General features: G+C 53.4%; 1 protein-coding gene across 1 annotated transcript in view; it reads left to right on the top strand.

The window, feature by feature from the left end:
* Positions 1 to 26600, top strand: part of LOC116862926 (active breakpoint cluster region-related protein-like) — a gene marked incomplete at its 3' end in the record, with an annotated part of 80627 nt that extends 54027 nt beyond the window's left edge. The window contains exons 5-8 of the mRNA XM_032850376.1: positions 10601 to 10699; positions 17504 to 17689; positions 23662 to 23769; positions 26470 to 26600. Of these exons, the coding sequence (XP_032706267.1) occupies positions 10601 to 10699; positions 17504 to 17689; positions 23662 to 23769; positions 26470 to 26600 (524 nt within the window). The remainder of the gene's footprint in view (positions 1 to 10600; positions 10700 to 17503; positions 17690 to 23661; positions 23770 to 26469) is intronic.
* Between the last annotated feature and the right edge of the window lie 93 nt (positions 26601 to 26693).

Genomic DNA, 26693 nt, shown 5'->3' with positions numbered 1-26693 from the left:
GAGGCAGAATGGCACGCAGTTGACCTTACTTTGGAACTCCTTTCCAAAGAGTTTGAATCCTCCCCGCTGTGGCCATTACTACCCGACAGGGTGTAGGACTTGTCCCTAAGGAGGCTGGTGATAGATACACACACCAGTGGACAGCTCAGACACCGCATCACTAAGAGCCACGCTGACTGGTCCCAGCAACTGTATATTGACTGGAAGAGAGAATTGTGAGCTAGAAGCATCAGGAAGATTTCAGGGGCTCCCTGGCTGGAGACATTGTGGAGGGGCTGGTCGCAGATTGAGGGGGTTGGTTTGACTGGGGCTGAAGGGCTCACCACCGGAACCCTGAACTTCCACTTGGTCTACCTGGGTGGTGGCGCTGATGATTCGGGTCTACACGGGGAAGTGGTGGGTTGGTCGTGTGTGACGCTGAACTGGATTCCAGGATGCCGGTTCCGGTGAGGAAGTGGGACGGGGGGGTTAATATTCAGGGAACACGACCACCACCCTGTGTCTCCCGGACCCACACAATTCCCAGCACCCCTCAAAAAAACAACCAGCTGCAAGAAGGCAGCAGCCTTGTCTGTGGGCCTGATTCAGGTCACCTGTGTGTTTCATTTAGACATTTTGTTTGGTTTTAACGTCACTGATCTGCCACCATTTTTAAACGAAGAGATCAGCTAAAAATCCACATTGCCAGCTTCTCTAGGACAATCTGAGATGGCACAGCCCGCACTGTCCCAGCAGCCAGCAGCGGGGAGCTGGGTGGTGGCTTTTCCCCTCCACCCAGCAGCCCTCCCCGCCAACCCCCCACCGCTGCCCCCATGCCTACCTGGCTCACTTCCATTGATCTGAAGGGCTGCTGGAGTTTGCGGCCTTTGCCCTAGGTGTTGTGTGGTGATAGAGCCTTTCCCAGGTGCTGCCCCTGAACGCCTCCCCCAGGGGAGTAAGACTATTTTCCTCTCTAGCTGGGGCCTACTCGGCCACAAACGTAAACTTCTCTGTCTGGATGGGCTTAGCCTCTGCCGTCCTTGAGGAAGCCAAGGGAAGCAGACTGGGGGCAGGAAGGGCAGCTGGTGTTACCCGTCCTGGGTTTCCTGTACCCTCTGCCATGGGCCTGGGCTCTGCAGGGCAGAGGCCCCTCTCGAGGCAAAAGCGCTCCAAGGAGGTGGGAGTGCGCGTCCCAGCAGCATCTGTGAGTAGGAGATGGGGCAGCTCCCGCCAGCCAAGGTGGGCCTGCCGCAGACCCCGGCTGGCACTTTTTGGTGCTGTTGTGGTGAGGCGGCCGAGGCCTCCTTTTGCACAAAGCCTTGTGCTTCCAGCCGCCGTGGCTAGAGAAGCTGTTTCCTCTTACCAGGCCCTAGCCTCCCTCCGCAAAGGTGTCAGAATCGGCGGCGGAGATGAGAAAGGGGCTCAGCCTGGGGCTCTCCCCGGGTGCGAGCAAGGTTCGCCCGGCCCTTCCAGAGGCCGAGCGGGCAGCTGTTCCTCCGCTCCTCCCCCTGTCGGCCCGGGCTCTGGTGAGGGGCTGTAAATAAAGCCTGTCTCTGGAAAGCGGACCTCCCCCCCGCGGCCGGCCCGTCTGCGGCCTCCCCTCGCCCCTCCTCCGCGCGCCAGAAGCCTCCGCCAGCCGCCGGCCGGTGACCGCAGAGAAGGAACGGCTCCACCTCACGAGTCAAGTCGTGCATTTCCTGTGTATTAATAGCAAACGCGAGCCTCCGAGTCCAGAAAGGGCGGGATCTGTGGGGCCGGCGGCGGCAGCGGCGGCGGCGGCGGCGGGGCGGCCGGCCCGAGCTCGCTAGCGGCGGCCGGGGAGCGCGGGGCCCCGCCTGCGCCCGGGCCCGGCACGCACAGCGGGAAGGGCAGCGGCGGCTGGCGGGGGCGCCTCCTCCTGCTCGGCCGCGCGGTCTCTCCAGGGACAGCCCTAAGCTCGCGGCGGCGGCGGCGGGGCTGCCGGAGCTGCCAGAGCTGCCCGAGCGCCGCTTCCCCTCTCCCGGGCCGGGGGCGCGCGCGAGGCGGCCCGCAGCCCCGGCGCGCGGGAGGGCCGGGAAGCGGCAGCGGGAAAGGGTTCATAATGGAGCCTTTCATCGGGAGCCGGTGGCGGGGCGCCAGGACTGACTCCCGGGAGGCCAGCATGCTGGTTTAGGCCTGCCCTGCACGCTCTTCCCCTCCCTGCCCGCCTGCCTCCCTCCGGGGCGGCGGCGGCAACGGCTGCTGCTGCTGCGTGGACCCCGCTTCCTGTTTGCCCTCCGCGCCTCCGGCTGCCATGGAAGAGGAAGAGGAGGCTATAGGCTTTTTGGACAAGGTTCTGGAGGATGAAGATGTGTTTCTCCTGGAGGAGTGCGAGCTGGGAACCCCGACCAGCCCCGGCTCTGGGTCCCCCTTCTTGGTGGCCGTGAAGGTGGGAATGTGACACGCCCTGGATGCTTGTCGGGGGAGGGGCAGGGCTAGCTGCGCCCGGCTGCCTAAAGCTGTGTGCGGGCAGAAATGGCTGGTTTGCACACAAACCTCGTGGCTGGGTGGAAGCCCCGCACTCTGGCCCGAGAGGGGCTGGCGCATGCCTGCGAGGGGATGCGAGGGGCTGAGCTCTCCGGCAGCTGTTCCTGAGGGAGAGGTGCAGTGCCTGCCTCCTCCCCGTGGGCCAGTTGTCCTCAGCGGGAGTGGCAGCCGGTTTTCCCCAGGCCAGCTGTGCCGGGGGCTTTCTCTGGCAGTGACATGAGTCACCCTGTGGGCACAGCAGTGGTGTGAGCCTGCTGCCCCAGAGGAGTCGGTGGACTCGAAACCAGGAGGCCATAATTCGTTGTTTCCATGGCAACAGTAGGATAAGTGCACTTGGGAAGTTCGGGCCAAAGGGGCCACTCGCCACTTGCTTTCTAGCCAGGAGACTTTGTCAGGCTGAGCTAAGGCAAGAGAGGGTGGGGGAGAGACTGGGAGCCAGAGGTCACTGAGCTTCCTTGAAGGAAAAGAATTGGATTAGCTGAAAAGGGGGTGATAACAGTTGGTTTGGAGGCAGGAGGCAGGAGCCAGGAGGGTAGGCACTTTTCCCAAGGTGGGTGTAGGCAAGAAGAATCTGTGGGCCCTGGCCCACTCACTCTGGGGCTGTGAATGTTCTCCCCAGTGATGCCCCTGTCCTGTCATAGGAATTGCCTTGAAGGCAGAGCAGGAGGGGGGCTATACATCCATCCCCTTTTCTTCTCTTTCCCTCCTCTCCAAGGGCGGGGTCCCAGTGCTGCCTGGGACATGGCACCCTGTGCCATTCATTCTTCCTTTCTTTCTCATCCACTTCTGAGAGCCCTAACCTCAGCCTTTTGCTCACCTCCTCCGAGTTCTGCAGCTAGAATGGAAGGCCAGTGGGAATGTATGGCAAGGAGTTTGCAGATGGCCGGCTGGCCGTCCAGGCTGCCTAGCAGAGTGTCCATCTGTGCCCACCTCCCTGTTGGGCCGGTCTGCACCCCAGAGGGTGTGGTCACGGGCGCATTGCTGTGGGCAGGAGGCTGCCACTGAGCTTCTCTGGGCCTCTTTGTCCCTCCTGTAGGATGGGGAATCACAGCCGTGCCACACCCACACTACATTGTGGTTCCAAGGGCAAGCTAATGGAGGTGAAAACAGGCTGGAGACCCACAGGAGATGGCTGATGTGCGGCATCTGGGTATAGCTGTAGCTGTGGGCCTGGGTGCGGAGGAGAGAGGAGAGGTAATGGGAGGCTGGTGGTGGCTCACATCCCACCCCTGGTTCTCTCATCTGGTGCTAGCTCAGAGCACTGGGATTCAGTCACATCTCCACCAGGCCTGCAGAGGTCTCTGCACTTAGGGTCTGAGCAACCTCCCACCAGGAACAGGATGGGGGAAAGTGGCAATGAACCAAGAGCATTGGCTGGAACCAAGAGCCAAATAGTGTGTGGGATGCGAGGTGTAGGGGGTTTCCTGATGAGCCTTCTCAGAACCCCTCCCCAGCACAGATGGGGTCCTGCTCATGGGCTTCCTTATGGAACCACCCTTACTCTAGACTCTGGCTTATACCTGGGTCTTAGCCCATATTTCATTCTGCCCAGAACTCTAGATGTCTGCCTCCTCGATTATGCCCTGTTTTCCTCCAGGGCAAGGGCTATATTGTATTGACTGCTTGCTGAACACTGCAAAGAGCTTGGGATGGGGCTGGTGCGCAATGAATGTGTGGAGGGAGGGAGCGAGGCTCCGTGGGGCCTGCAAAGAAGGTACCCTGTTCCCAGTCTTGTTCTATTCAGAGGTGTTCCACCCCCAGGCACACACGACCCCTAAAAACCCAGACCCTCCCAGATCCCTGTGAGTGGCCTCTTCCCCTCTTTGCGGCCTCAGTTTTCCTGGATTTGTCTCAGCATGGGGAATGGGGCCTTTCCTGAGTGTTGGTGAATTCCAGACCTCTCCCCCACCCCCGTCTCTTCCTGAACACCTCCAGGATACCCTCGCTCTCTCTACCAAGCTTGGTCCTCAGGAGAGGGAGCCGGCAAGCAAGGTGGCTGCAGAGGGGTGGGGACAAAGAATTGAGTCATTGAACAAACACTGTCAGGTTTGTTCTAGTCAAAGCACTCTGCCTCACACTGGGGAGGAGACGGGATGAACGGGCATGATCCTTTCTCATGAAGAGTTCACAGCTCAGGGCGAGGGGGCAAGTGCACAGATAAAAGGACTAGAAAGAGAAAGTCCTCAGGGTTCCAATAACAGGGTATGAACTTCAGAGGAGGAGAGACCGCTTCTGTTTTGGTCAGAGCTGGACCGGGTGCACGTGCGTGCACACGTGTGTGTGTGTGTGTGTGTGTGTGTGCACGCGCATGTGCGTGGTCAAGGGGCACTTCTGAAGGGTACTTCACTGTCCTGGGCAAGGGATGGTCTTGGCAGTCTGCACGATAGACTCCTCTCAGCAGCTGGTGGGAATCCAAGGCCTTTCTCTCTGGGCTATTACTTTCCTTCAGGAGTACTTACCTTCAGCAGCGGCTGTGTCCCTGAGCATGTGTCCTATAAATCAATCTTGCTTTCAGTGTAATTTCTGAGATGCTTCTGTCTTCCCCCAGGGACGGAGGTGGATAGGGCAGTGGTTTCCTCCAGAGCTGGGGCCGGGGCTTGTGTCTTTCAACCCAGACCCCCTTTTGAGGATTTAATTCTCCATAAACAAATAATCACATTGATACGCTAGCCACACCATCTCCTGGCGGTAAAGGGTTGTATGCTTTCCAAAAATCTTTCGCACAATTCTATTTCAAGGTACGCAGGGCTGATTGCGTCCATGCTATCTAAAAGCTGCTATTTAAAGGAACTCCTTTGTCGGGAATGAAAGTCCTTTTGTCATGCAGATTAGCCCATCAGGTGTTACTCTGGGCCAGTTTTTAACAGAGTCAGAAACGCCCACGTTTGTTTCCTCCCGCCCTTGGGCCCCATATGGCCACGCCTGTGTCCCCCACTGAGGTGTTTCCAGGAGTGTGAAACCCACTTAGGATGACTTGAGATGTGATTTTAGGAGGCACCTAGGTGTATTTCTTGAACTTCAATAGTTAGGTTTATATTTTAATGTGTATTAGGAAAAATATGACTTGTGCATCTTATGATTTCAAATATCATGTTTGGGATGAGGCTGGGCTTTTAAGAAGTCAGTTGTAAAAAAACGATCTTAAGTAGACGGTAGTGTCGGAGGTGTGAGTGACAGAACTGCAAAGATGGGAATCAAACACCTGACCTTTGGAAGCCCTGCTGGGACCTGTCTAGGGCCTCAGACAGCAGGGAGCCTGGAATAGAGGGATCCACTCTCCAGGAGAGTGGGCTGTGCCCCCCTTCCAGATTCTGCTAAGGCAGTAGCTGAAGGAGAGCTCCCCAGTGCCTAGCACTAGCAAGAGGAGCAATGGCTGGATGGCCCTGCGTTGTCTTGGCTCAGAGAAGGGCCAGCTGTCCTAAGGCTGGTGCTTGGCATGGACACAGCCCCCTAGACCATCTCTTTTGCGCAGTTCCTGCTGGGTACACCCCGAAAAGTGGTGCAGCCCATGAGCCGAACTCTGCTGGGTACAGCGCCACGTGGCCCCAAGGCTCCGAACGGCAGGTGCCCCTGCCTGTTCAGTCCTTGCTATTGTCTTGGAGGAGGTCACAGTTCCTGGACAGATCGTATTTTGGTTTGGCCTAGACCCAAACCTTTAGAGGCTTTTATTTATTTAGCTTCTGCGCTCTCTAGAAGACCAGGCCAGAGCTGGCTAACCTGACCTTGTAGACACTGTCCCTCCCAGGGGGACTTGAATGCTTGCATTTGGGGGCCTTGAGCTGACCGACTTGCAGCCTTGCAAATTGTGGGAAATTTCTGGGAGTGAACCAGCCTATAGTGACTGCGTTTCATGAGGTCCGCTTGGGGAGGATAGCAGAGACCATGCAGCTTCCCTGTGCTGGGGGACCAACAGGCAGTATGGCACAGACTGGGACAGGGGGGTCCCTGAATTCTTCAGAGAACTGGCCTTGAGCATTCTGGGCACGTGGGCACCACCTCCGGAGGGCTCTCTGGGCACAGAGACTGGTGCTCTCACCTTTGTATTTGTATCCCAGAGCCCAGTACATGGTACAGAATGAATGAAAGTCCAGCCCTGGTATTTTTTGAAACAAGAATAGCCCCACGAGGATTGAAGAAACAGTTGTGAGTTTCCAGATAATTCTAAGCCAGGAACATGGGGGTATGAGGAAAGAAAAAAAAAAAGGGAAGAGGTTTTTGGTGAGAATAGGCCTCCTGTTGATAACGTGAGCAGAACTTCATTTCACGTGCTTAAGCTCTCCCCGACCTTCACCCCATGCCAGCGAAACTTCGGAGGGAGAATAGCCCATAGTGGGACTCTTGGGGGGTGACTTTTGACTTTTGGGGAGCTCAGATTGGACTCAGAGGTGGGAGTCTCTTGAGGAGAGGGTCTTGCTGAACTGGACTGTTGCAGGGACTGTCACAGGCTCTGTGCTCATGCCGAGGTGGGGGACAGTGTGGCTGGATCTGCGGTGATCAGGTCTTCATCCCCGGTTCTAGTCCAGCCAGCCTTCCAGGGAAGCTCACAACGTCCTTCAAGTGATTTCTTTTACAAGATGTTTGCCAGCCTCTCAGATAAATCTTCGGCTGGCAGGGAACAGCAAGGGGGGGCGGGGGGAATCACTGGCCCCCCAGCATGGAAGGCGAGTTCCCATTTGTCCGGCTTGGGAAGGAGCGGGGCTGGTGCTGTGTGCAGGGAAGTGGCCTCAAGTATGACCAGGAGGGCCTGGGACCACCTGGGGCCCTGCTTTGGGCTCCAGCTCAGATCTCATTCCTTGAAGGGTGTGCTGTGTGCCTGAGCCCCCCCAGCAGCTGGCGGTTTCCACTCCGTGCCTCAGGGGGATAATGACAACACCTTCCAGAGGGTGGGATTGTCCTGAGTTAATCCCTGGAAAGCTCTCCCATGGTTCCAGGTACTTGTGAAGCCATAAGTACATAACTCTTGCCCTTCCCTAAAGCTTGCTGTCCCTCCTGGTTTCCTAATGCTGCCGAAACAAATTACCACCCATTCCGTGGTTTAAAACACAAATTTATTCTCTTACATGCAAGCCTTAAAGGGTTAGCAGGGCTGCATTCCTTCTGGAAGCTCTAGGGGCAAGAATCCATTCCCAGGCCTTTTCCAGCTTCTAGAGGCTCCCTGTACTCCTCAGCTCATGGCCCCATCTTGGTCCTGGAAGCTGGTAGTGTAGCATCTTCCAGTCTTTGCAATCACTTTCCCTCCTCCTGCTCCCCTTCTCTGGTCACATTGCTTTTTCTGACTCTGACCCTCTTTCCACCCCCTCATAAAGGTCCTTGAGCTCTCATAATCCGGTGTCATCTTTCCATCAAAAAATCCTTAACTTAATCATACCTGCAAAATCCCTTTTTCCATATAAGGTGACGTGTGTATATAGGCTTGGGGGACTAGGGTGCGGACATCTCTAGCAGGATATTGTTTTTCGGTCACAGGGTCAGATAACATTTCAGAGACTGGGGGCAGTGGCCTGTGGTGCAGATTGGATACCTGGGCTGCTGGAAGGCCAAGGATTCTACCCCTCCCCTGGGGCATGGTGGGAAAGCTGTGGGAACACAGTGGGGCAGGTTGTGCAGCTGGGGAAAGCCACTCTTCTCCAGACGTCAGAAATTTCTTTTTTTTTTTTTTTAAGATTTTATTTATTTATTTGATAGACACAGATCACAAGTAGAGAGACAGGCGGGGGTGAGGGGACAGGGGAAGAATGCGGGGCTTGATCCCAGGACCCTGAGATCATGACCTGAGCTGAAGGCAGAGGCTTAACCCACTGAGCCACCCATTTGCCCTGGACATCAGAAATTTCTGATAGCTTCATATACTCTCCCAGCCTGTGCCAAATAAGTAAGGGTGTGCATCTGATGCCCAGAGAGGGTTCTGTGCGTGATTCCGGGAAAGCACCTGATGCTTGAAAAAGAAAATGAGAACGGGGGTGGGGGTGGGGAGGTGGTGTTACTCTTTTAAGCAGTGGGACAGCCTGGAATCTGGTATTGAAGGACTGGGATGCAGTCCCAGCTCTGCCACTTCCGGGCTGTGTGACCCCAGCCTCGTCCCTTCCCTCCTCCAAGTCCTATTTGCTTCCATTTGCATGATGGAAAAATGTAGTACCCGCCTCAGTGAGGTATATGAGGGCTAAAGGAGCATGAGAAGAACTTACAAGGCTTAATAAGTGTAAGGTGCCCACGTGCCAGGGGTACTATATGGTGCGGGCCTTCAGGGCTCTGCAGAGGAGTGTGATGTTGCTTCATCCCCCAACCTCCGCCCCTGGAATCACCGAGCAGTGCCTCAGGCGGGAGGGTCTGTGCTGCAGAGAAGAGCCAGGGTGGGAGCCCGCCTGTTAGGCAGCAGGATCCAAAGTACAGAGGCCCAAGCACTCCCAGCAGGTTGGGAAGACCCAGAGACCTGCCGGCTGCACAGGAGGTGGGCAGGGGGAGGTCAGCAGGGTCAGAAGAGGCGCTAGGAGCCAACAAAGGTGTTTAAGCCAAGACTAAGCCAGACCCCATATCACAGGGCATTGTTATATATTTATATTTACTTGTTTTTTTGTTTTTACTGTCTTTCCTCTACATTATAAACCACGTAAGAGTAGGGATTATAGTTTGTTTGCTTCCTGATGTATCTACAGAGTCCAGTGGGTGTTCAGTAAATATTTGTTGCATGAATAAATGAATGAATGACCTAATTGAATCCCCAAGTAATCACTTTTTGCAGCGTCGAAATTTTTGTTTCTCTTTTTTTAAATTCTGGTGTAGATAGTTATTAGTGCTATATTAGTTTCAGGTATATGATATAGTGATTCAGCAATTGTCTCCGTTACTCAGAGCTCATCATGAAAAGGGCACTCTCAACCCCCTTCACCCGTTTCACTCATCCTGCCACCTGCCTCCCCTCTGGCCGCCATTTTGTTCTCTACACTTAAGAGTCTGGTTTTTTTGCTGTCTCTTTTGCCTTTTGTTTCCTGAACTCCACATACGAGTGAAATTGTATGGTATTTGTCTTTCTGCAACTGACTTATTTCACTTGGCTTTACAACCTTCTAGGCCCATACACGTCCTTGCAAATGGCAAGATTTCACAGCACTGATATTAAGTCCTTGGCAGGCATTAGGTGTAAGGTGGTGTCCTCAGAAGGTTAGCCGGGCTCTGGTGTGTGGTGTGAAGGGGGGAGAGAGAGGCAGAGGTCCATTAGAAGAATCCAGGCTGCAGAGCCAAAGTCCATAGCTTCTCCCACAGGGAGGGACAGAACAGCGTCATTTTAAGAGATGAATAAGATGGACTTCCAAGGCTAAGTGGGGCATGATTGCTGTAAAGGTGAAGGAATTCTGGAGTGGGGAGGAGGTTAGTTAGGATATATTGCCTTGCCCAGTGAGGCAATCAGGAAATGCTGGGGGATACAGGGGTGAGGCTGAAGACCCCACAGCCAGCACCTTCTTTTGCGGGGTTGAGCCCTTGGGGAAAGGAAGATATAGTTAGAAGGCCACAAGATGAGGCTCCCATGGCCACTTCCATTCTCTCTACCCCTCTTCTCAGTTTATGAGTATAAACTCATGTTGATGAGTAGACATTCCTCCAGGAGCCTTTTCCAGCCCCTCTTGGGCCCTCCTCCTGCCTCACCCATGGCTCTGATTTCCTTTCTTTTTTCTTCTTTGAAGTAGGCTCCTCACCCAGCCTGGAGCTCCACTCAGGGTTTGAACTCACAACCCCAAGATCAAGACCTGAGCTGAGATCAAGAGTTCACTGCTTAACTGACTGAGCCCCCCAGGTGCCCCCCTCTGATTTTCCTTGTCCGTATTCCTCCACTAAACTGCCCCAGGTCCTTTATTACTGTGGAATAGGTGGCTGGATGGATGGCAAATAAGGAAATGTGGGAAAAAGAATGTGGGAGAAAAAGCGAGGTGTGAGCACCAGAAATATGGATGATTGTTTTTCCTTTTTTGTTCCGCATTTTCCAAATTATCATAAATGTATTTGGCTTCTATTCCCTACCAAAGTGTCTGTGAAAGAGGAGGAAAAAGGCAAGAAAATGGATGGCTCAGGATGTTAGCCTCCTTTCTCATGAGCTCTTGGTTCTTGGTTTGCTTTCCTACAGGTGGAGGCAGGGAAAGGCCTGGAGATGAGGAAGCTGGTTCTCTCGGGGTTCCTGGCCAGCGAAGAGATCTACATTAACCAGCTGGAAGCCTTGCTGCTGGTGAGTCTGTGCTCCGGCTTGCCGGTCAGCGTCATGCTTGCAAACTGATTTTGGGGTGGGAGAAGAAGGGGGACCTGGACCAGTCCTCCCCTGTGGGCAGAGTCTGACAGCCTGGCATTGGGCAGCCGGGGTCATTGCCAAAAAAGGGGCCTGTGCCTCTCAGCCCCAGGCCTCCTTGACCTGCCCTGGGAAAGGTGGGAGAAACACAACCATGTTGGAGATGAACGCTCCCGTGGCCGCTGACCACGCACAGGCACCACTGATGAATGACGGTGCTCTGTCCAGGTGGGGGCCCAGGTGCGGCCCAGGTGAGGACCTAGCCTCCACCTCCACACTGTGCTCTGGGCAGTCTCTACCAATCAAGCCGAGTCCTCTTTGTCATGCCCTGGTTGCAGTCCTTTCTCCTCCCACAGATAGTGAGCCATGGCTTTCCTCAAGCCCCGTGGCAGGAAGTGTGAGGTAGGCGGGTGTCTGTATCATTTGAGAAGCACCATAGCTCTGAGGCATTAGACCAGCCCCAACCCTCTGTGAAGATGCCTCAGTTTCCTCCCAAGATGGCAGCACTGTGAGACTCAGACTGGGAGGGAAGTATTAGATATGACGCCATTTTCCTTTAAAGAAAGTGCACCTTAGATGTGGCTAGATCTTACACAGAGGAACTGGGGAATGTAAAGGCCTCCCCCTGGGTGTTTTGCAGCCTGAGACATGGGATGATATCACTAAAAGAGGGAATAAGAAATGTAGATGAGTAGAGACTCATTCTTTTTTTTTTTTTTTAAGATTTTATTTATTTATTTTGGGGGGGGGCACAAGCCAAGGGAGAGGGAGAAACAGACTTCCTGCCTAGCAGGGAGCCTGACAGGGGGCTCAGTCCCAGGACCCTGGGATCATGACCAGAGCTGAAGGCAGAGGATTAACGACTGAGCCACCCAGGTACCCCAGAAACTCATTCTTGTAAGAACTATAAGATACACATTTATGTACCTGTTGTGATATGAAATGTTGCCACCCAGGATGCCGGGGGCCTTGGCATTTATTACCCCAGGAATAACTATCGAAATGTGCAGATACTTTGCCATGCCTGGGTGTCTCAGTGGATTAAGTGTCTGACTCTTGATTTCGGCTCTGGTCATGATCTCAGCGTCACGAGCTTGAGCCCCACGTCTGCTTGTCCTTTTCCCCCAGCTCCTCCCCCCACTCACATGCTCTCTTTCTGCACCCTCTCAAATACATAAACAAAAATCTTAAAAAAAAATGTGCATCAAAAAAAATTAATAAAAGAAATGTGTAGATACTTTGTGACTGCCTGGGCTCGGTCTGTGGTACCTCTCACTGAGGGTTTATTGGTAGGCATGACAGTGTTTGTTCAAGAGCAGGACAGTCCAGCAGACAGACAAGGACTGTGGTCTGGGGCCAGAACTAAGGCAAGACTTGACTCTGCCATTAATCATAGATTCATGGCACTGTTTTTCTTATCTGGATCTGAACCCATTAGTGCATCATGAAATCAATGTAGGTTGGAGCCAGCATTTTTTATAAAATGAGAAAGAAAATACCAGTGTGCGTTGTGCATAATAAGAGTAAGTACTATTTCACTTAATTTCGGGTGTGTTGTGTGTATATGCATGTATATATATATTTATATACATACATACATAATATATATATGTATGTACTGGGCCACATTCTTTCTCATATTGTCATTTTGTTGTGTTGTGTGTATATGTGTGTGTATATATATATACACACACACATACATATATATATATGTATGTACTGGGCCACATTCTTTCTCATGGGTATTGTCATTTTGGAAACCCCTGGCTTTGGGCAAGTTGTGCATAACCTCCTTGAGCCTCATCTAAACATGAGAATAATCCCGTGACCTTCTCTGTCTTCTTCACGGGGTTGAGAAGCTCAGTTGATCCCTTTTGGGGTCCCAGGCACTCAGGGTAGCTGAAGGAAGGAGGACAAGCGGAGGACCAGTCAGATGCACATGACATACCTCAGGAACGGAGAATTGCCACAGCCAAGTGAGGGGGCATCGTTGTCATTACTGAAAGGATGTGTGTTTGAGAGGAGTTCCAACAGAGGACCTTCTGACAGATGGCCTGTCAGAATCCCTGCTTGACCGCTCTCAAGCTCGAGCCCTTCAGAATATTTGTGAGCCCTTGTGGCACATCTTCTCCATCTGCAGACCCCAGATACTGATACGAGTACTCTGTTTGTGGGGTTGTTGTGGGGACAAATGGAGTTTGTGTGTGAAGCTCTTAGAACAGAGACTAAAGCGTTAGCTGCTGCTGTTATTTTGTCCAGTCCTGGGAGAGACGCAGGTTGGGGCCTGTTTCTGTCAACACAGCCTTTCCCTGAAGGAAGGGGAGGCGAGTCCTCAGAGGAGGCTGGGCCCTATTGGATTCCAGCCTGTGTGTGCCTTCTCGTCAGTCATTGGGCCTAAGGTGAGCTTCCCTGTGTCGGGGCAAAGATAGCAACAGAAGTAGGGGCCAAGACACTCCCTCCCTGCCTCACCTTTCTAACAGCTCAAGCCTCAAAGGCAAAACCTGTGAGGCTCAGGCCTACAGGCCACCCAGGACACATCCCTCCTCTCCCCCCAGTTTGTTCATCCCAGGCCCCTGATTGGTTCTTGAACAGAGGCCAGGAGAAGAGTGGGGAGGCTGACTGGGAGACCTGGTCTATGCTAGAGGGCTCCAGGAAGAGGGGGCGGATCCTCCACAGCTACAGCCTCAGACAGTGAGCCTCCGAGATAGGAATCAAGCCTTTCCACCCAAGGCCTTGAGCTGGGAGCCCTCCCCTCACAGCTTTCTGATTACTAAAGCCTTTGCCCTTTAGGGGGTGATCTGACCGAGGGGCCCCGGGGAAGAAAACCTCTCCTCTCCGTTGCCCACTCCCAGATCTCCTACTCATCACCCAGCCCCTCTGGCTCTGCTCCTCCCATGTTGGTGTCAGACTGTTCTCAGCTTAACACTTCCTGATATGCAGATGGCTGGGTGTGTGTGGTGTGTGTACCCAAGGCTGTGTGCACACACAGACGCTGTTGGGACTCACGCAGGAGCCTCTGTTCCTGCCCCCCTGGGTTGTTGGCTGGAGCAAGGTTTGGTAATCTGGAAACCTCCGGTTCCCTGTTGGCTCAGATTACAAACGGAGTGGGCCCGCAGCCCCGAGCTGGAGTGGGGGGTGGAGGAAGGGAGACAACCAGATGCGTGTCATTCTGCATCTCACCCACTGTGGGGAATGTGGAAGTGAGCTCAGGGGCTGCCTCTGGCCATTGCTACAGCACTTCCCACCACAGGGCCCTCTGCTCTCAGCCTCGCATTTGGGGTTCTCAGGTTCCTTTTCTCTAAAATAGGTTAATGATGATTCCCTCCCTGGGTTCCGGGAAGAGGAGTAACTGAGATGATACGTTGGCAGCCTCCAGGCCTTCTGGGATAGGAGGTGGAGGAAGTGGGCTGATTTCTTGCCTCTGTTTCAAAAGGCAGGTTGCTGGGGGACAGAGCTGACAGACGGCTGTGGGAAGGCCCGCTCTGAGTCAGAACCCACCTGGCCCCGCTTCCTGAGAAGCACTTTGTGGAAAGTGGAGAGCCAGGCCTGACTCCCGGGTCACTCAGCAATCCTCTCTTTTAAGAATTTGTTTCTCCCCTGACGAAATGGAGAGCCAAGGGCTAGCCCTGCTTTCTGCAGCAGGATTCTGGGAGGAGGGAGAGGCATGCTAGCCCTTGGGGAGAAGAACAGTGTTGGACGCAAGTTCAGTGTTGGGTTGCTTTTGCCTTTTAGCCATCTGGAACCTGAGGCCTGGTTTCAGGGCTTCACCAGATAAAAGTAACTGCCTTCAAGGGTCTCTGGCCAGCCGGGGCTCCCACACGCCTGGCACTTTCCCTCTTCCCCGCCAACCCCAGTGAAGTCAAGCCTGAGACCAAAGGGCCCCAGCCTTGTCCTGAGAACCCTCTGCCGTCCTGAGTACAGGCCCCATCCATGTGACCCGCTGTTGGTGAGCGGGCGTTGCTTCCCTTTTTGTAGACAGAGTGGGAAGTTTGGGAGGAAGCAGAGCAGTTGGGTCTTGTCTTTGCCGGGGTGGCTGATAAGTGCTTCCCCAGCAGCTTCTGAGAAGTCCCGACCCTTCGTCTTCCCAGGGCTGTTCCCGCCCTATGTGGTTTTTTTTCCCCAGGGGACGGCACCCAGGCAGGAGCAAGGAGTATAGGTTCTGGGACTCTGTGGTGATTTGTCTCTCCACTGGATCCTGGCGGGGGCGGGGCGGGGTGGGGACAAAAAAAGGATAAACTAGGACAGCAATCTTGAGGAACAGCTCCGTGTCCTTCACAGAATGTTGGGAGCCCTGAAGCTGAGGGCAGCCGCCCATCTGGGGTTGGGAGAACAGTGTTTCCTTTCTGTGGTTCCTGGTTCTTCTGTTCCCTGCTTACCCATGCCCCACCCTCCACCTGCTCAGATCTTCCCAACCTTCAAGGCGCTGTTCCTGTCATCACCTCTGTGAAGCCCCCTGGGCTGTACCAGCACTACCTTGGGACCACTTGGTTGGTATTTACAGTCCAAGATGGGTAATAACCTGTCTGGCTTTGTCTACTACATGGTCTAGTTTACCCACATGGCTTATAATGTTCTCCAGAGCAAGGATCTTGAGTCAGAAAAATAATCTCCTGAGAAGAGAATTGGCCCTCCGTCACTCACCTGCCTAAATCCCTTCAGGGAAAGGCAGGTCATTGCATTTCTTGCCCCTGCCTGGTCTGGCCCCTGCCCAGTCCTTCAGCTCTCCTTAGGCCTTGCTCCTTCCCCTTGCCCACTGCACATGGGCTCCCTGGCTTTCTCCAGCTCCTCTCTCTCATCAAGCCCCTGCCCACCGTGGAACCAGCATTGAGGAATACTGTCCTCTGAGCCCCCAGGCTTCCATTTCAGGGTAAATGTTCCTTCCCTTCTGGGAGAAGCTGTCCTTCCCCACACTGTCTCAGGAGGTCCCCTTATTTCCTTCATTGTGCCCAGGTGAAAATAGTGTGTATGACAGTTTCCTTGTGTTTTGTCTGTCTCCCCTATTGAATGGGGGGCTCCACGGGGCAGGGATTGGACGTGTGTGGTGAGTCACTGAATACCTGGTCTGACCTCACATTAGGCACTTGGTACATTATTCGTGGGGCATATGATGATAATAGTAGCAGCTAACATTATTGACTGCCTCCTGGGTACCAGGCACCTACTTGATATTTCATATAAATTATGGCTCTTGATCTTCCCATCAGTGTTCTTGAGAAGGTAATATTACCCCAGTTTTACAAATGAGGTTTCAGAGGCCCAGATGCTAAGTGACAGAGCTGAGACTCAAACCCACACCTCCTGGCCTGCACCAGGGAAAACCCCATCCTACTGCCCTTGCAAAGCCTGGGCGTTAGGGTTAATTGGTCCCAGTGCTAAGAGGCTCGGAAGGAGGGCTCTGCTTTTCCCTGCCTTTTTCCTCACTTCTGGACTTTCTAGAGCTGGGAGGACAGGGGAGCTGGGAAGTCAGAGCCTCATCTGGGTATTTGGGTAGATGGGACTTACTCTTATGGACAGGCATTGCTGGAGCTTGGCTGCCCTGGTGGTCCTCTCTCAGACCAAGCCAGTGATAACTCCGGTCTCTGTTAATGTCACTGTTCCAGCCAGTCTAGCCTCTAGTCACCCGTTATTGGCTGGAATGCTTCTCTGGTTAGAAAGCTCACTAACCAATCCTATGAGGTGATGGGGACCTGCCCCCATGACTTCTCCTGGCTGTTCCTAGGTTTCCAGGGTGACTCAGACTAAGTCAAAGGGCTCTTTCTGCACAGCCTTTCCACTAGATGAAGAACACATTAAGCACGTCTGACTCAGGCTTCTGTCTTCTGTGTAAATGTGTCTGCCCCTCCCATACTTTCTCTAAGTGACAGGGGTCCAGACCCTGTCTCCTGGAGGACCTCTGGAGTGCAGTCTAGGCATCTTTGCAGGCTTTGGGGCTAAGGGAAGGCCAATCAAGGAAGAGTTCGTTATCTTTTGATATCAGGGGTTTTTTTTTTTTTGCTTCAGCTGTGAATTTTAGTAGCTTTTTTCCCCCGATGATAAAAATTAATATTTACTCAGGTACCTGGGTGGCTCAGTAGATGAAACATCTGCGTTTGGCTCAGGTCATGATCTCAGGATCCTGGCATCGAGCCCCGCATCAGGTTCTCCACTCAGCAGGGAGCCTGCTTCTCCCTCTCCCTCGGCCCCTCCTCCAGCTTGTACTCTCTCTCTCACTTGCTCACTATGTCTCAAATAAATAAAATCTTTTTAAAAAAATTAATATTTACTCATTGTAGGTGGTTCAGAAAATGCAGAAAAATCACACTGAAGAAATTGCACCCAGGTCCCATTCTCCTACCGTCCCCTTGTTGGGCATGAAGGCAACAGCTGCAGCTCCCCACCAGTGTTAGGGAGTGCCCCGAGTTACTCTTTGTCCCTGCATCCACCCCACATGAAGGCCCTGGAGCATCTTGGTGTAGATAAGCTCAGTTGACAGATAAGTTTCATCTCACCTGCCAGTCTCAGCATGGAGAGAGTCTGGGACTGTGACCAGGCTCAGTGAGAAAGAGCATTGTGATTGACTCGTGATGTCTGCCATGGTCGACTTGCAATGTCTGCTATGGGTACAGGAGGTAGGATGTGGCCACATGCCCTCCGTGGCCTTGTTGAGGCCCAACTCCAGCTACGGGAAGTGCATGTCTGTGCCCTGGAGCTTCTGCCCATCTGGTTCATCGGTTCTTACCTTCTCTCTTTCTCCCTCCTCACTCCCAGCCCATGAAACCCCTGAAGGCCACAGCCACCACCTCCCAGCCCGTGCTCACCATCCAACAGATCGAGACCATCTTCTACAAGATCCAGGACATCTATGAGATCCACAAGGAGTTCTATGACAACCTCTGCCCCAAGGTGCAGCAGTGGGACAGCCAGGTCACCATGGGCCACCTCTTCCAGAAGCTGGTGAGTCTCCTGTGGACGGACAGCACTTATCTGATGCCTCAGTAGAGATGCTGGTGTTGGGAAATGTCCAGGAATCCCCAGCCTTCTTGATCTCCTTCAAGGCCTGGGTCACTTCTGAGTCCCGGAGGAAAGCCTGGACCTCTGCTCTGTGGGGCCCTGGGCCTAGTGTCCCGACTCCAGGCCTCCCACTGTAAAGCCTGAAAGTGCTTCTAGGGATGTGAGGGGCTTCAGGGCTGGAATGAAGGTTCACCTGCTGGGCTTCAGGTTGCCTGTCCCTCAGCGGACAGAGAGGCTGACAGTGCCAGTGGGCAGGCAGGGACTGCTCCCTTGAAACACTGGGCATTTGCCTCACCAAGGTGCTGCCTCTGAAATGAAGCAGTCAGACGGGTCAGTGAATGATCCCCTCCTGGGGCCTCTAGAGCAGAAAGCATCAAGAACTCAGCCCACCCACCATTGCAGGGGAGAGACAAGGTAGAATTAGCATGCAGACATAGTGTTGGGAAAGGCTTTCAGAGGTCTTCCAGTTCCCAAGGCTTCTGTGACACCTTCTCCCCTAGCTGTGAGACTGTCTCTGGCTGTGTCCCAGGAGGACCCCCAGGTTAGACCTATGGCGCCCCCATCCCCACTCTTTACTGCCCATAACTTCGCCCGCCCAGGAGGCAGCAAGGAGACTGCCAGTCCGTGATCTTTGTTGTCTGGGTGTGAATGGAGGTGGGCAGGGAGCAGTGCCTCTCCTTTACCTCCCCTGCAGTGGTGGGACCGGTTGAATGGACAGGCCTGTACTCTCCTTACACTGGAGAAAACTCTTGCTAAGATTCTTCTAGGGCCTCAAGCTCACGGTATGTTCAGAACTGAACTTACTGTCTCAAAAGTTCTTTGCTCTTCTTCCTGCCTCTGTGTCAGTGGGTGTTGCCACCATCCCATCCCCCATCCATCCATGACTCCCTTGGACTAGTCCTTGGTACCTCCCTGCTCCACTCCCTTCCCCATCCCCACTTCTGGAGGATGCTCACTGCTGGGCCTGCCTTGCCCTGCCCCCTCTGGGGCCCTCCCTTCCCCTCAGGAGTGGCTCCTGCCTCCAGGCCCCCCTTCCTGCCAGCCTCCCCACCTCTACTTAGCAGCAGCAGAGTTACCTGAACTCCTGACCTCGCTTCTCCCCAACTTAAATCCCTTCAGTGGCTCCCCCTTGCCTGTTGAATAAATGCCAGGCTCTGAGGAATGGCTTATGAGACCCTTTGCATGCTGGCCATCCCTGGCCTCTGGCTCTTGCTTCCCCTGTCCTTGTGTGCTCCCTCCCCGCACTGACACTGAACTTTCTATTCTCAGTCCATGCAGCAGACACTCTTGACCTCTCTAGTTTTTTTAGCTCCAGCCGCCTGAAATGTCCTTCCCCAACTGCTTCCAGCTTAGAAGTGACATCCTTGGCAAAACCTTCCCCCAAACTTCCAATGTAGCCCCTTTGTTTATCCCCTCAGTGAACATGGGAACCTCCTGTCTCCCTAAAACCATAAGCTCTCAGAGAATAGGCTGCATTTTCTTTATCATTAGACCCCAGAACTAGCCTAGTACTCAATACATGATGAGTGAGTAAATGAATGAGTGCACCATGACCTTGACTACTGTGACTTGGGAGAACTTGGAAGGGCATCGAGGGGGATGTACATCACAGGGCCTGAGGTCTGCGTCCCAAGAGGCCAGCAGTGTTGTAGGGACAAACATAGCTTCTAGAGCCACAGCTTACTTTGTTTTGGTTTTTTCAAGAGTTACTTATTTATTTGAGAGAAAGAGAAAGTGTGCACATGTGGAAGAGGGGAGGGGCAGAGGGCGAGGGGAAGAGCCTCCCAAGTAGACTGTGCTGAGTGCGGAGCCCGAGGCAGAGCTCCAAGTGGGCTTGAACTCACAACCCTGAGATCATGACCTGAACCAAGAGCAAGAGTCAGGGGTTTAACTGACTGCACCATCCAGGTGCCCCCAGCTACAGCTGACTTTAAATCCTGACTCTTCTACAGATTAAGCCTGTGACTTTGGGCGCAACCTCTCTGACTCAGCTTCCTCATCTGTGAAAAAGAGGATAATAATAGTATTTACCTCACCGAATTGTTGTGAGGACTACGTGAGTTAATACCTGAAAAGGGCTTGGAACAGGGCCCAGAACATAGTAAATTAGTAAATACTCAATAGTCAGCCATTAGCATTACTGTTACTACCATCACCGCTGTCACCACCATCGTCGTCCTCGCTATTCTTAGTGAGAGGCACCCTGGAAGGTGGTATTGCCGGGGAACCCCACACTCCTGGTTCCGGCAGCCCCAGAGTGCCTGCTCCAGTTCAGGGACAGCATGTACCCAGTCATCACTCCTGGCCTGGTCCCAGGAGCCTGAGTGGATTGGCTCTGGGGACAGCCTCTCCTCAGCCTCATCAGAGAACAAACGAGAGGAGGGTGGGGGTACCTAGGCCAACGCATAGTGGAGATGCTGTCCCACTTTTATCTCTGTCACTTGGACCCTGCTGTCACCAGTGTCCTGCATTCAGCTCCACAGGCCCCGGGTGGTGAATTTGCTATCCCCCTCCCCTCCCCAGCAGCATGAAGGGCTCTCCGCAGCCCCGGGGACTGCAGGCCTGGGAGGGCCGGGGAGGAGCTGGGCAGCCCAGGCATCTGGAGGTGGTTTATTTTCAGCTGGTCTCCATTACTGAGAGAAGGGAATTAGCATCTCTGCTATTTGTTTTATGAGATCACCCCAGTGCCAGGCTGCTGTTTCCAAGCAACCTCCACATCCCAGTTAATGGCCCTGGCAGGCCAGGCCTTAGGCTCTGCAGACGAGGGTACACCGTGAAGTTGGCAGTGCCTGGGACAGGCCTTGACCCCCGTGTGCCAGTCTTCTGCCCGGGTGACTCCAGCTCCAACTCAGCTCCTGCTACTCCCTTAGGCTGTGGGGTGGGAGGATAGCGTTCTGACCTTGGCAGCCAACCCTCATCATTCTTGTGGGAAAGGGGGACAAGGAGAGCACATCCCCGGAAGAAGAAAAGCAATGATTTTTACTTTGGTTTAGGAAGCAATTGTCTAGCACCTCCCCCGTAGCCTGGGACACCGGTGGGCTGGATTCTCCCTGGAAAAGGAATTAAATTCATCCCTTCCTGCACTTCCGCCAGATTTGTCGTCTTTGCCAAAAGTCTGGCCCATCTGAGGCTGAGACCTGCACAGCTCTGGCCTTGGTTTCTTTGCAAGCACCGCCGTTCTCATTTTCCCCTCTGGCTTTCCCGGCCCCCCACCTGCCAGGCTTTCCACCTGCCCCAGATCTTCTGGATCTGGAGGAACACGAGAGTTCTGCAGAAAGCAGAGTGGTCCAGGGTGGGCCTCCTGGGCAGCCTGCTTTCCCCAGCACCTTAGCATCCCCCCGAGGAAGCCCCGTGGCAGCTGAACCTCTGTTGCTACTTGACTGCAAAATATTTAAACCAGAAATTCTAGAGAATATGTGTAGCAAACAACTGCACTCATTCCCCCAGAACTGATGGATGTTAAACTCTGAAGATAGGCTTTTTAATCAAGGAAACAAAGCATTGTAGATGAAGTCTGTCTCCCTTCCCTTCGCCCTTCTGCTCAGCACAGAAGCAGCTACTGGAATGAATTTGGTGTGTTGCCTTCTGGGCTGCAGTTTCTATTTTTATTATGTATCTGTATCTTTTTGTGGCATTACATGTACTTTTTCAACATATATATTTTATGTATTTTGCAATTCGATCATTTGGGAACTTGTCGGTGTTACTACCCATAGACCTCATTCCATTATTGTAGCTGCAGTGTGGATATGAATTACCGCATTTGTGAGCATCTGTCCCCAGTCTCTCTACAGGAGGGAGAGTGGAACAGTGAATCCCCTTGCTCACGGCTCCTTGGGGACATACAAGGGCAGGTTTCACTAGAGCAGTGCCTCCACTAGAACTATAATGCGAGCCACGTACGCTAATTTTAAATTTCCTAGTAGCCCTTACTTAAAAGTAGAAATAGGGGCGCCTGGGTGGCTCAGTGGGTTAAAGCCTCGGCCTTCGGCTCAGGTCATGATCCCAGGGTCCTGGGATCGAGCCCCGCATCGGTTTCTCTGCTCAGCAGGGAGCCTGCTTCCCTTCCTCTCTCTCTGCCTGCCTCTCTGCCTACTTGTGATCTCTGTCTGTCAAATAAAGAAATAAAATCTTAAAAAAAAAAAGTAGAAATAGACGCAGGAAATTAATTTTAAGAATGCATTTTATTGTTAAAAAATATGTATTTTGGGGCGCCTGGGTGGCTCAGTGGGTTAAAGCCTCTGCCTTCAGCTCGGGTCATGATCCTAGGGTCCTGGGATCGAGCCCCGCATCGGGCTCTCTGCTCCGCAGGGAGCCTGCTTCCTCCTCTCTCTCTGCCTGTCTCTGCCTACTTGTGATCTCTGTCTGTCAAATAAATAAGATCTTTAAAAAAAAAAAATATGTATTTAGCCCAAGAGATCCAAAATATTGTCATTTTAGCATGTAATCATTATTTAAAAATTAATGAGATCATTTTCATTCTCTTTTACATACTAAGTCCTTGAAATCCAGTATGTATTTCCTACTTAGAGCACATCTTGGGGCGCCTGGGTGGCTCAGCCGGTTAAGCATCCGACTTTGGATTTTGGCTCAGGTCGTGATCTGATCAGGTTGTGAGATTGAGCCCCATGTCCAGCTCCGAGCTGGGTGTGGAGCCTGCTGAAGAGTCTCTCTTTTCCTCTCCCTCTGCCCCATCTCCCTTTCTAAAAAAAATGCGCGCACACACACACACACACACACACACACACGCAGCACATCTCAGTTTGGACTAGCCACTTCTCAGGTGCTCACCTGCTACAAGTATTGACTGACACCCGAACCGGACCCCAGACTCTGGGGTTTGTATGTAGAAGTGGGTTTGCTAAGGAGTAGGCTGAGCTGTGCATATTTTTAGATTCATCAGTTATTGACAAATTACTGTCCAAATAACAGGCCTGACGCCCCCATAAGCAGTCTGTAAAAGCTCTAATTTCCCCCTCATTCTTGCCAACCTTTGATATGATTAGACTTTAAAATTTGGGGCAGATTGATGGGGATGACATAGTACCTCACCGTGCTTGTAACTCACATTTCTACCCTTTCCTCTCTCAAGGGGAAATGCATATATGCAAAGCACAGGAAGACTTTCCATAAATATTTGAGGAATTAAGTTAATGAGCCTCGGTTTCCCCTTTTGCAGAAAGGGATGATGGTATCCGTTCTGCCTCTCAGAGCTGAGGTTCTGTGTGGTTGTAAGTAGTGGGAAGCTTTGTGTTAGGTTCAGAGCGACATGCAAATGTGTCCTGAGGCTGGTAGGGTCTCTGGCTCCTTAAGAGGCTGAGGATGTAGGGACAGGGACTGAGGGAGGCCAAGGGAAGTGGGGACTGCATCTCTTTTTTTAAGTAATCTCTACACCCAACCTGGGGCTCGAACCCACAACCCGAGATCAAGAGTAGCATGCTCCACTGACTGAGCCAGCCAGCTGCCCTTACCCCACTGGGACTGCACCTTTAAATGCTGTGCCTTACACTCAGCCTGGGGAGTGGGGTACTGGGCAGGCTAATTCCAGGCTGTGAAAGACGGGTAAGGCATTACGGGGCTTCAAACCCCAGGAGACCTTTATGATGCTAAATAAAGCCAAATGCTGTTGAATTTCTTGTGTGCCAACAAAGACCCTGCCCTGCTCCCCCCATCCCCAGTACTCTCTTGTTAACCTTATTGGCTGAGCTGGTTTCCATGGAAACTGTCAAGTTCAAAGGGATACTATAGTATGTTCATCCCGCCTTTCACCTCTGTTCTGAGTGTAGCCCTTTGGAGCAAAGTTAGAGGTTCTGAGTGCCAAGGGAGCTCCAGGTGCCCTGCTTACGGTGTCATCCATTCATTAATCCTCCTTCCCATCCCCCTGCCCTCCTCTCTCTCTCCTCTTCTCCCTGCAGGCCAGCCAGCTCGGTGTGTACAAAGCATTTGTGGATAACTATAAAGTCGCTCTGGAGACAGCTGAGAAGTGCAGCCAGTCCAACAACCAGTTCCAGAAGATCTCTGAGGTGGGCAGCTCCCCGCACAGCCCCTGCCTTCTGGCCTCTGGGCCCGTTGCCCATTAGGGAAATGGTTCCCCTGAGGGGAGCACTTAGACTGACAGTTGCTTTCTTGCACTTGACATTTTCCCTCGTAATATAAGAATAACGATGTGTTTGATTTTGTTATTCTGTTTAGGTTATTCTGTATCAGAACAGAGGAGACGAAAAAGAAAAAAAAAAAAAAAGGCAGTATTGTCACACGCTGTGGTGACCTTGAGCAAGTCCCTTCCCTTCTCCTGGCCTTGTTTCCTCTTCTGTCCAGTGAGGGGTCTGGATTCTTCAGCTCATCCCTGGTTTGCTCGATAAGAACCACCAGGGGCACTGTTTAAAATGCAGATCTCCAGACACCTTCCCTGGAGCTTTAATTCAGAGAGTTTGGGGTGGGACCCAGGAGTCTCTATTTTTGAAGCTTCCCCGGGTTATTTTTATGATCAGAAAGATTGGAAGAGTTCTGGACTAGCTTGTCTCTTAAGATCTTTTGCAACCGCACGACAGAGAGAGGACCAGGGCCATTTGTGAGAAGCAGCCGTACACTTTGGCTGGAAGCCTGCCTCTCTCTGCTGTTGCCAGGAGCCTTCCTTCCATGCTCCTCTGCTGGGCAAAGCTGTGGCATTGGCTGCCATTGCCTCTCCAGGAAGCGGCAGGGAGGAGCTCTAATCTCCTCCCGGGAGCACAGCCCAGCCTCCCTCTTGCGTTGAAAGGATCTCCATAAGACTCCTGAAGCTGCTGCCCTTGCTGTCACAGCCCCAGCTCCAAGCTTGGGTCAAGAGAACCTCTGGGTCCAGGGAAGGGGAGCTCCTTCTGCAGTTTTGGAAATTCTGCCTTACAGGCCTCGACGGACCCTTTGCTTTCCCATCTCTGCTCTGATGCTAGAAAAGTCGGGGAGATGCAGGATAGCGTTGGTGAGACTCTGGGGTGACAGGTTCTACTCCAGTTTGGAATCCACTGAGAGGCAGCACACAAGTTGGACAGCTGGAGATGAAAATGTCAACTCGATTACTATTAAAAGCCAGGTTGGAAAAATGTGGCCTTGGATCTGTAGGCACATTGGGCTTGCTAGCACTTCCCCTCCACAATGAAACACATCTATTGGGGAAGGAAACAGGGAGCTAAGCTCAGTTTCTTCTTCCAGCCCCAGCCATGGAGTGCAGTCAGTCACCCTCTGCCTGGGAGAACAGAGCTGGGTGGGGAGGTCCCTCTGCTTGGGGTCACAAGGCGGGAGAAATGGTGCTTCCCCTCATGGCTCCCAGCCCTCCCTGGGAACAAACTGTAACCGCCCAATGTGTGTCCCAGGGTCACGTCTGGTCCAGAGAGTGGCGAACCTCCTCTTAGCCTAGGCCGACTGCCTGTTCTCTGGTCGGCGGAGACCCCCGCACTCCTCCCAAATCCCTCTCCCAGACTCCCGCCCTGGCGGCAGAGCGGGCCCCCTGGCCTGCTGCCAGGTGGCTTCTCACCCTGACTCACGCTGACGCTGTCACTTCCTACTGGCACTTCCACTTAATTACTGCAATTAGGGCCCTTCTCCTCTGCAGTGGGAGCGATTTCATACCTCTGGGCTACGCTGGAGGGGGGCACGGGGACAAGTTTCCTAAAGCTAGGAATCCAGTCACCCACCAGAGACAGCCTTGGGGAGCTGAGTACCCCCCTTCTCCCCACCCCAATCCCCAAGCTCAGTCCCTAGGGGTTTTCTCTGTTGAGAAACAGCTTGAGGCAGGAGTAGGAAATGTGGGGCTCCTGCTGCCTGGGTGTGTCCCCCCCCCCCCCCGTTCCAGGCAGAGCAGAGCAGGCACCATCCCCTGGGTCCCTGACCTTGGCCTTCGCTCACCCTAGCCTCCCTGTTGACACCCCACCTGGAGGCCCCCCCTCCACACACTCAGCCCTGCCTGCCATGGGGATTGCGTTACAGCTCCAGTTGCGGGCCCTAGTGGTCTGTCGCCAAGGGCCAGAGCTGGAACCTCTCTCTCCAAAGGCTGAGAAAATAGGATCAGATAAGCAATCCCGATTCTTCTCTCCCGGGCACTTGGCTTGGGGGCCAGGAGGGGTGTGGCCTCTTCCTTGCTTGCAGTTTCCTCCCTTATGTTAGCACCTGTGGGTGGGGGATGGCAGGTGGGGTTGGGGGCTGGATGAACCCCTCTCCATCCGGGTAGGATCTAGATGGGACTGCCCTGTGGAGCTCAGTCTCTGTCCTGGGTACGTAGGACCCCTGGCTCCTTATCTCCAGGGCTGCCCACGCCCTAAGGGTTCACCTGCCTTTTGTCCTCTCAAATCCCATGTACCCCGGGCTGATGGTGGACAGAAGCCCTAACTCATGGCTGCTGCTGGGGGATCCAGCTCTTGCCACCTCTCCAGAAGGCCATCAGAGTCACCAGGGTGGGGTGTTGGGGGGTGTGTCCGAGGAGCACCGGAGCTCCACACCTCTCTGGTACCCAGAGCCCCTCCTTCCTGCCTACATCCAGCCTCCTCCGTACTCCACACACGCCGGGAGACCATGGGTACGGCACAGGGAGTCTGGAGTCCATGAGTCAGGGGGAGACCTGGGCTCTGGTCTTTGTCCTTCTGTTTGTACCCTGGCTTCCAGAGCACTGCTTCTTCCTGCTCTGGCTGCTATAAGGGAAGGGGAGGTTCACGGGGCAGGCCATGTAGTGATTCCTTCCCTCTGTTCGGCAGGAACTCAAAGTGAAAGGTCCCAAGGACTCCAAGGACAGCCACACGTCAGTCACTATGGAAGGTACTCGGGGGAGCGGGCTGGGTAATAGTTATTCCTTTGTCTGCTCTATGGACTACGGTGCCCTGCTCATGTGAGCATGTGCATGGGAATGAGAGAGAGGGGGAGAGAGAGAGAGTGTGTGTGTGTGTGTGTGTGGTATGCACAAATGCGAGGAATCCAGCCT

This window comes from Lontra canadensis, unplaced genomic scaffold (assembly GCF_010015895.1).
Source record: "Lontra canadensis isolate GAN:19392208 unplaced genomic scaffold, GSC_riverotter_1.0 scaffold391, whole genome shotgun sequence".
Lineage (NCBI taxonomy): Eukaryota > Metazoa > Chordata > Mammalia > Carnivora > Mustelidae > Lontra > Lontra canadensis.
Note: the sequence above shows the minus strand (reverse complement) of the source record. Positions and strands in the feature narration are given on the sequence as shown.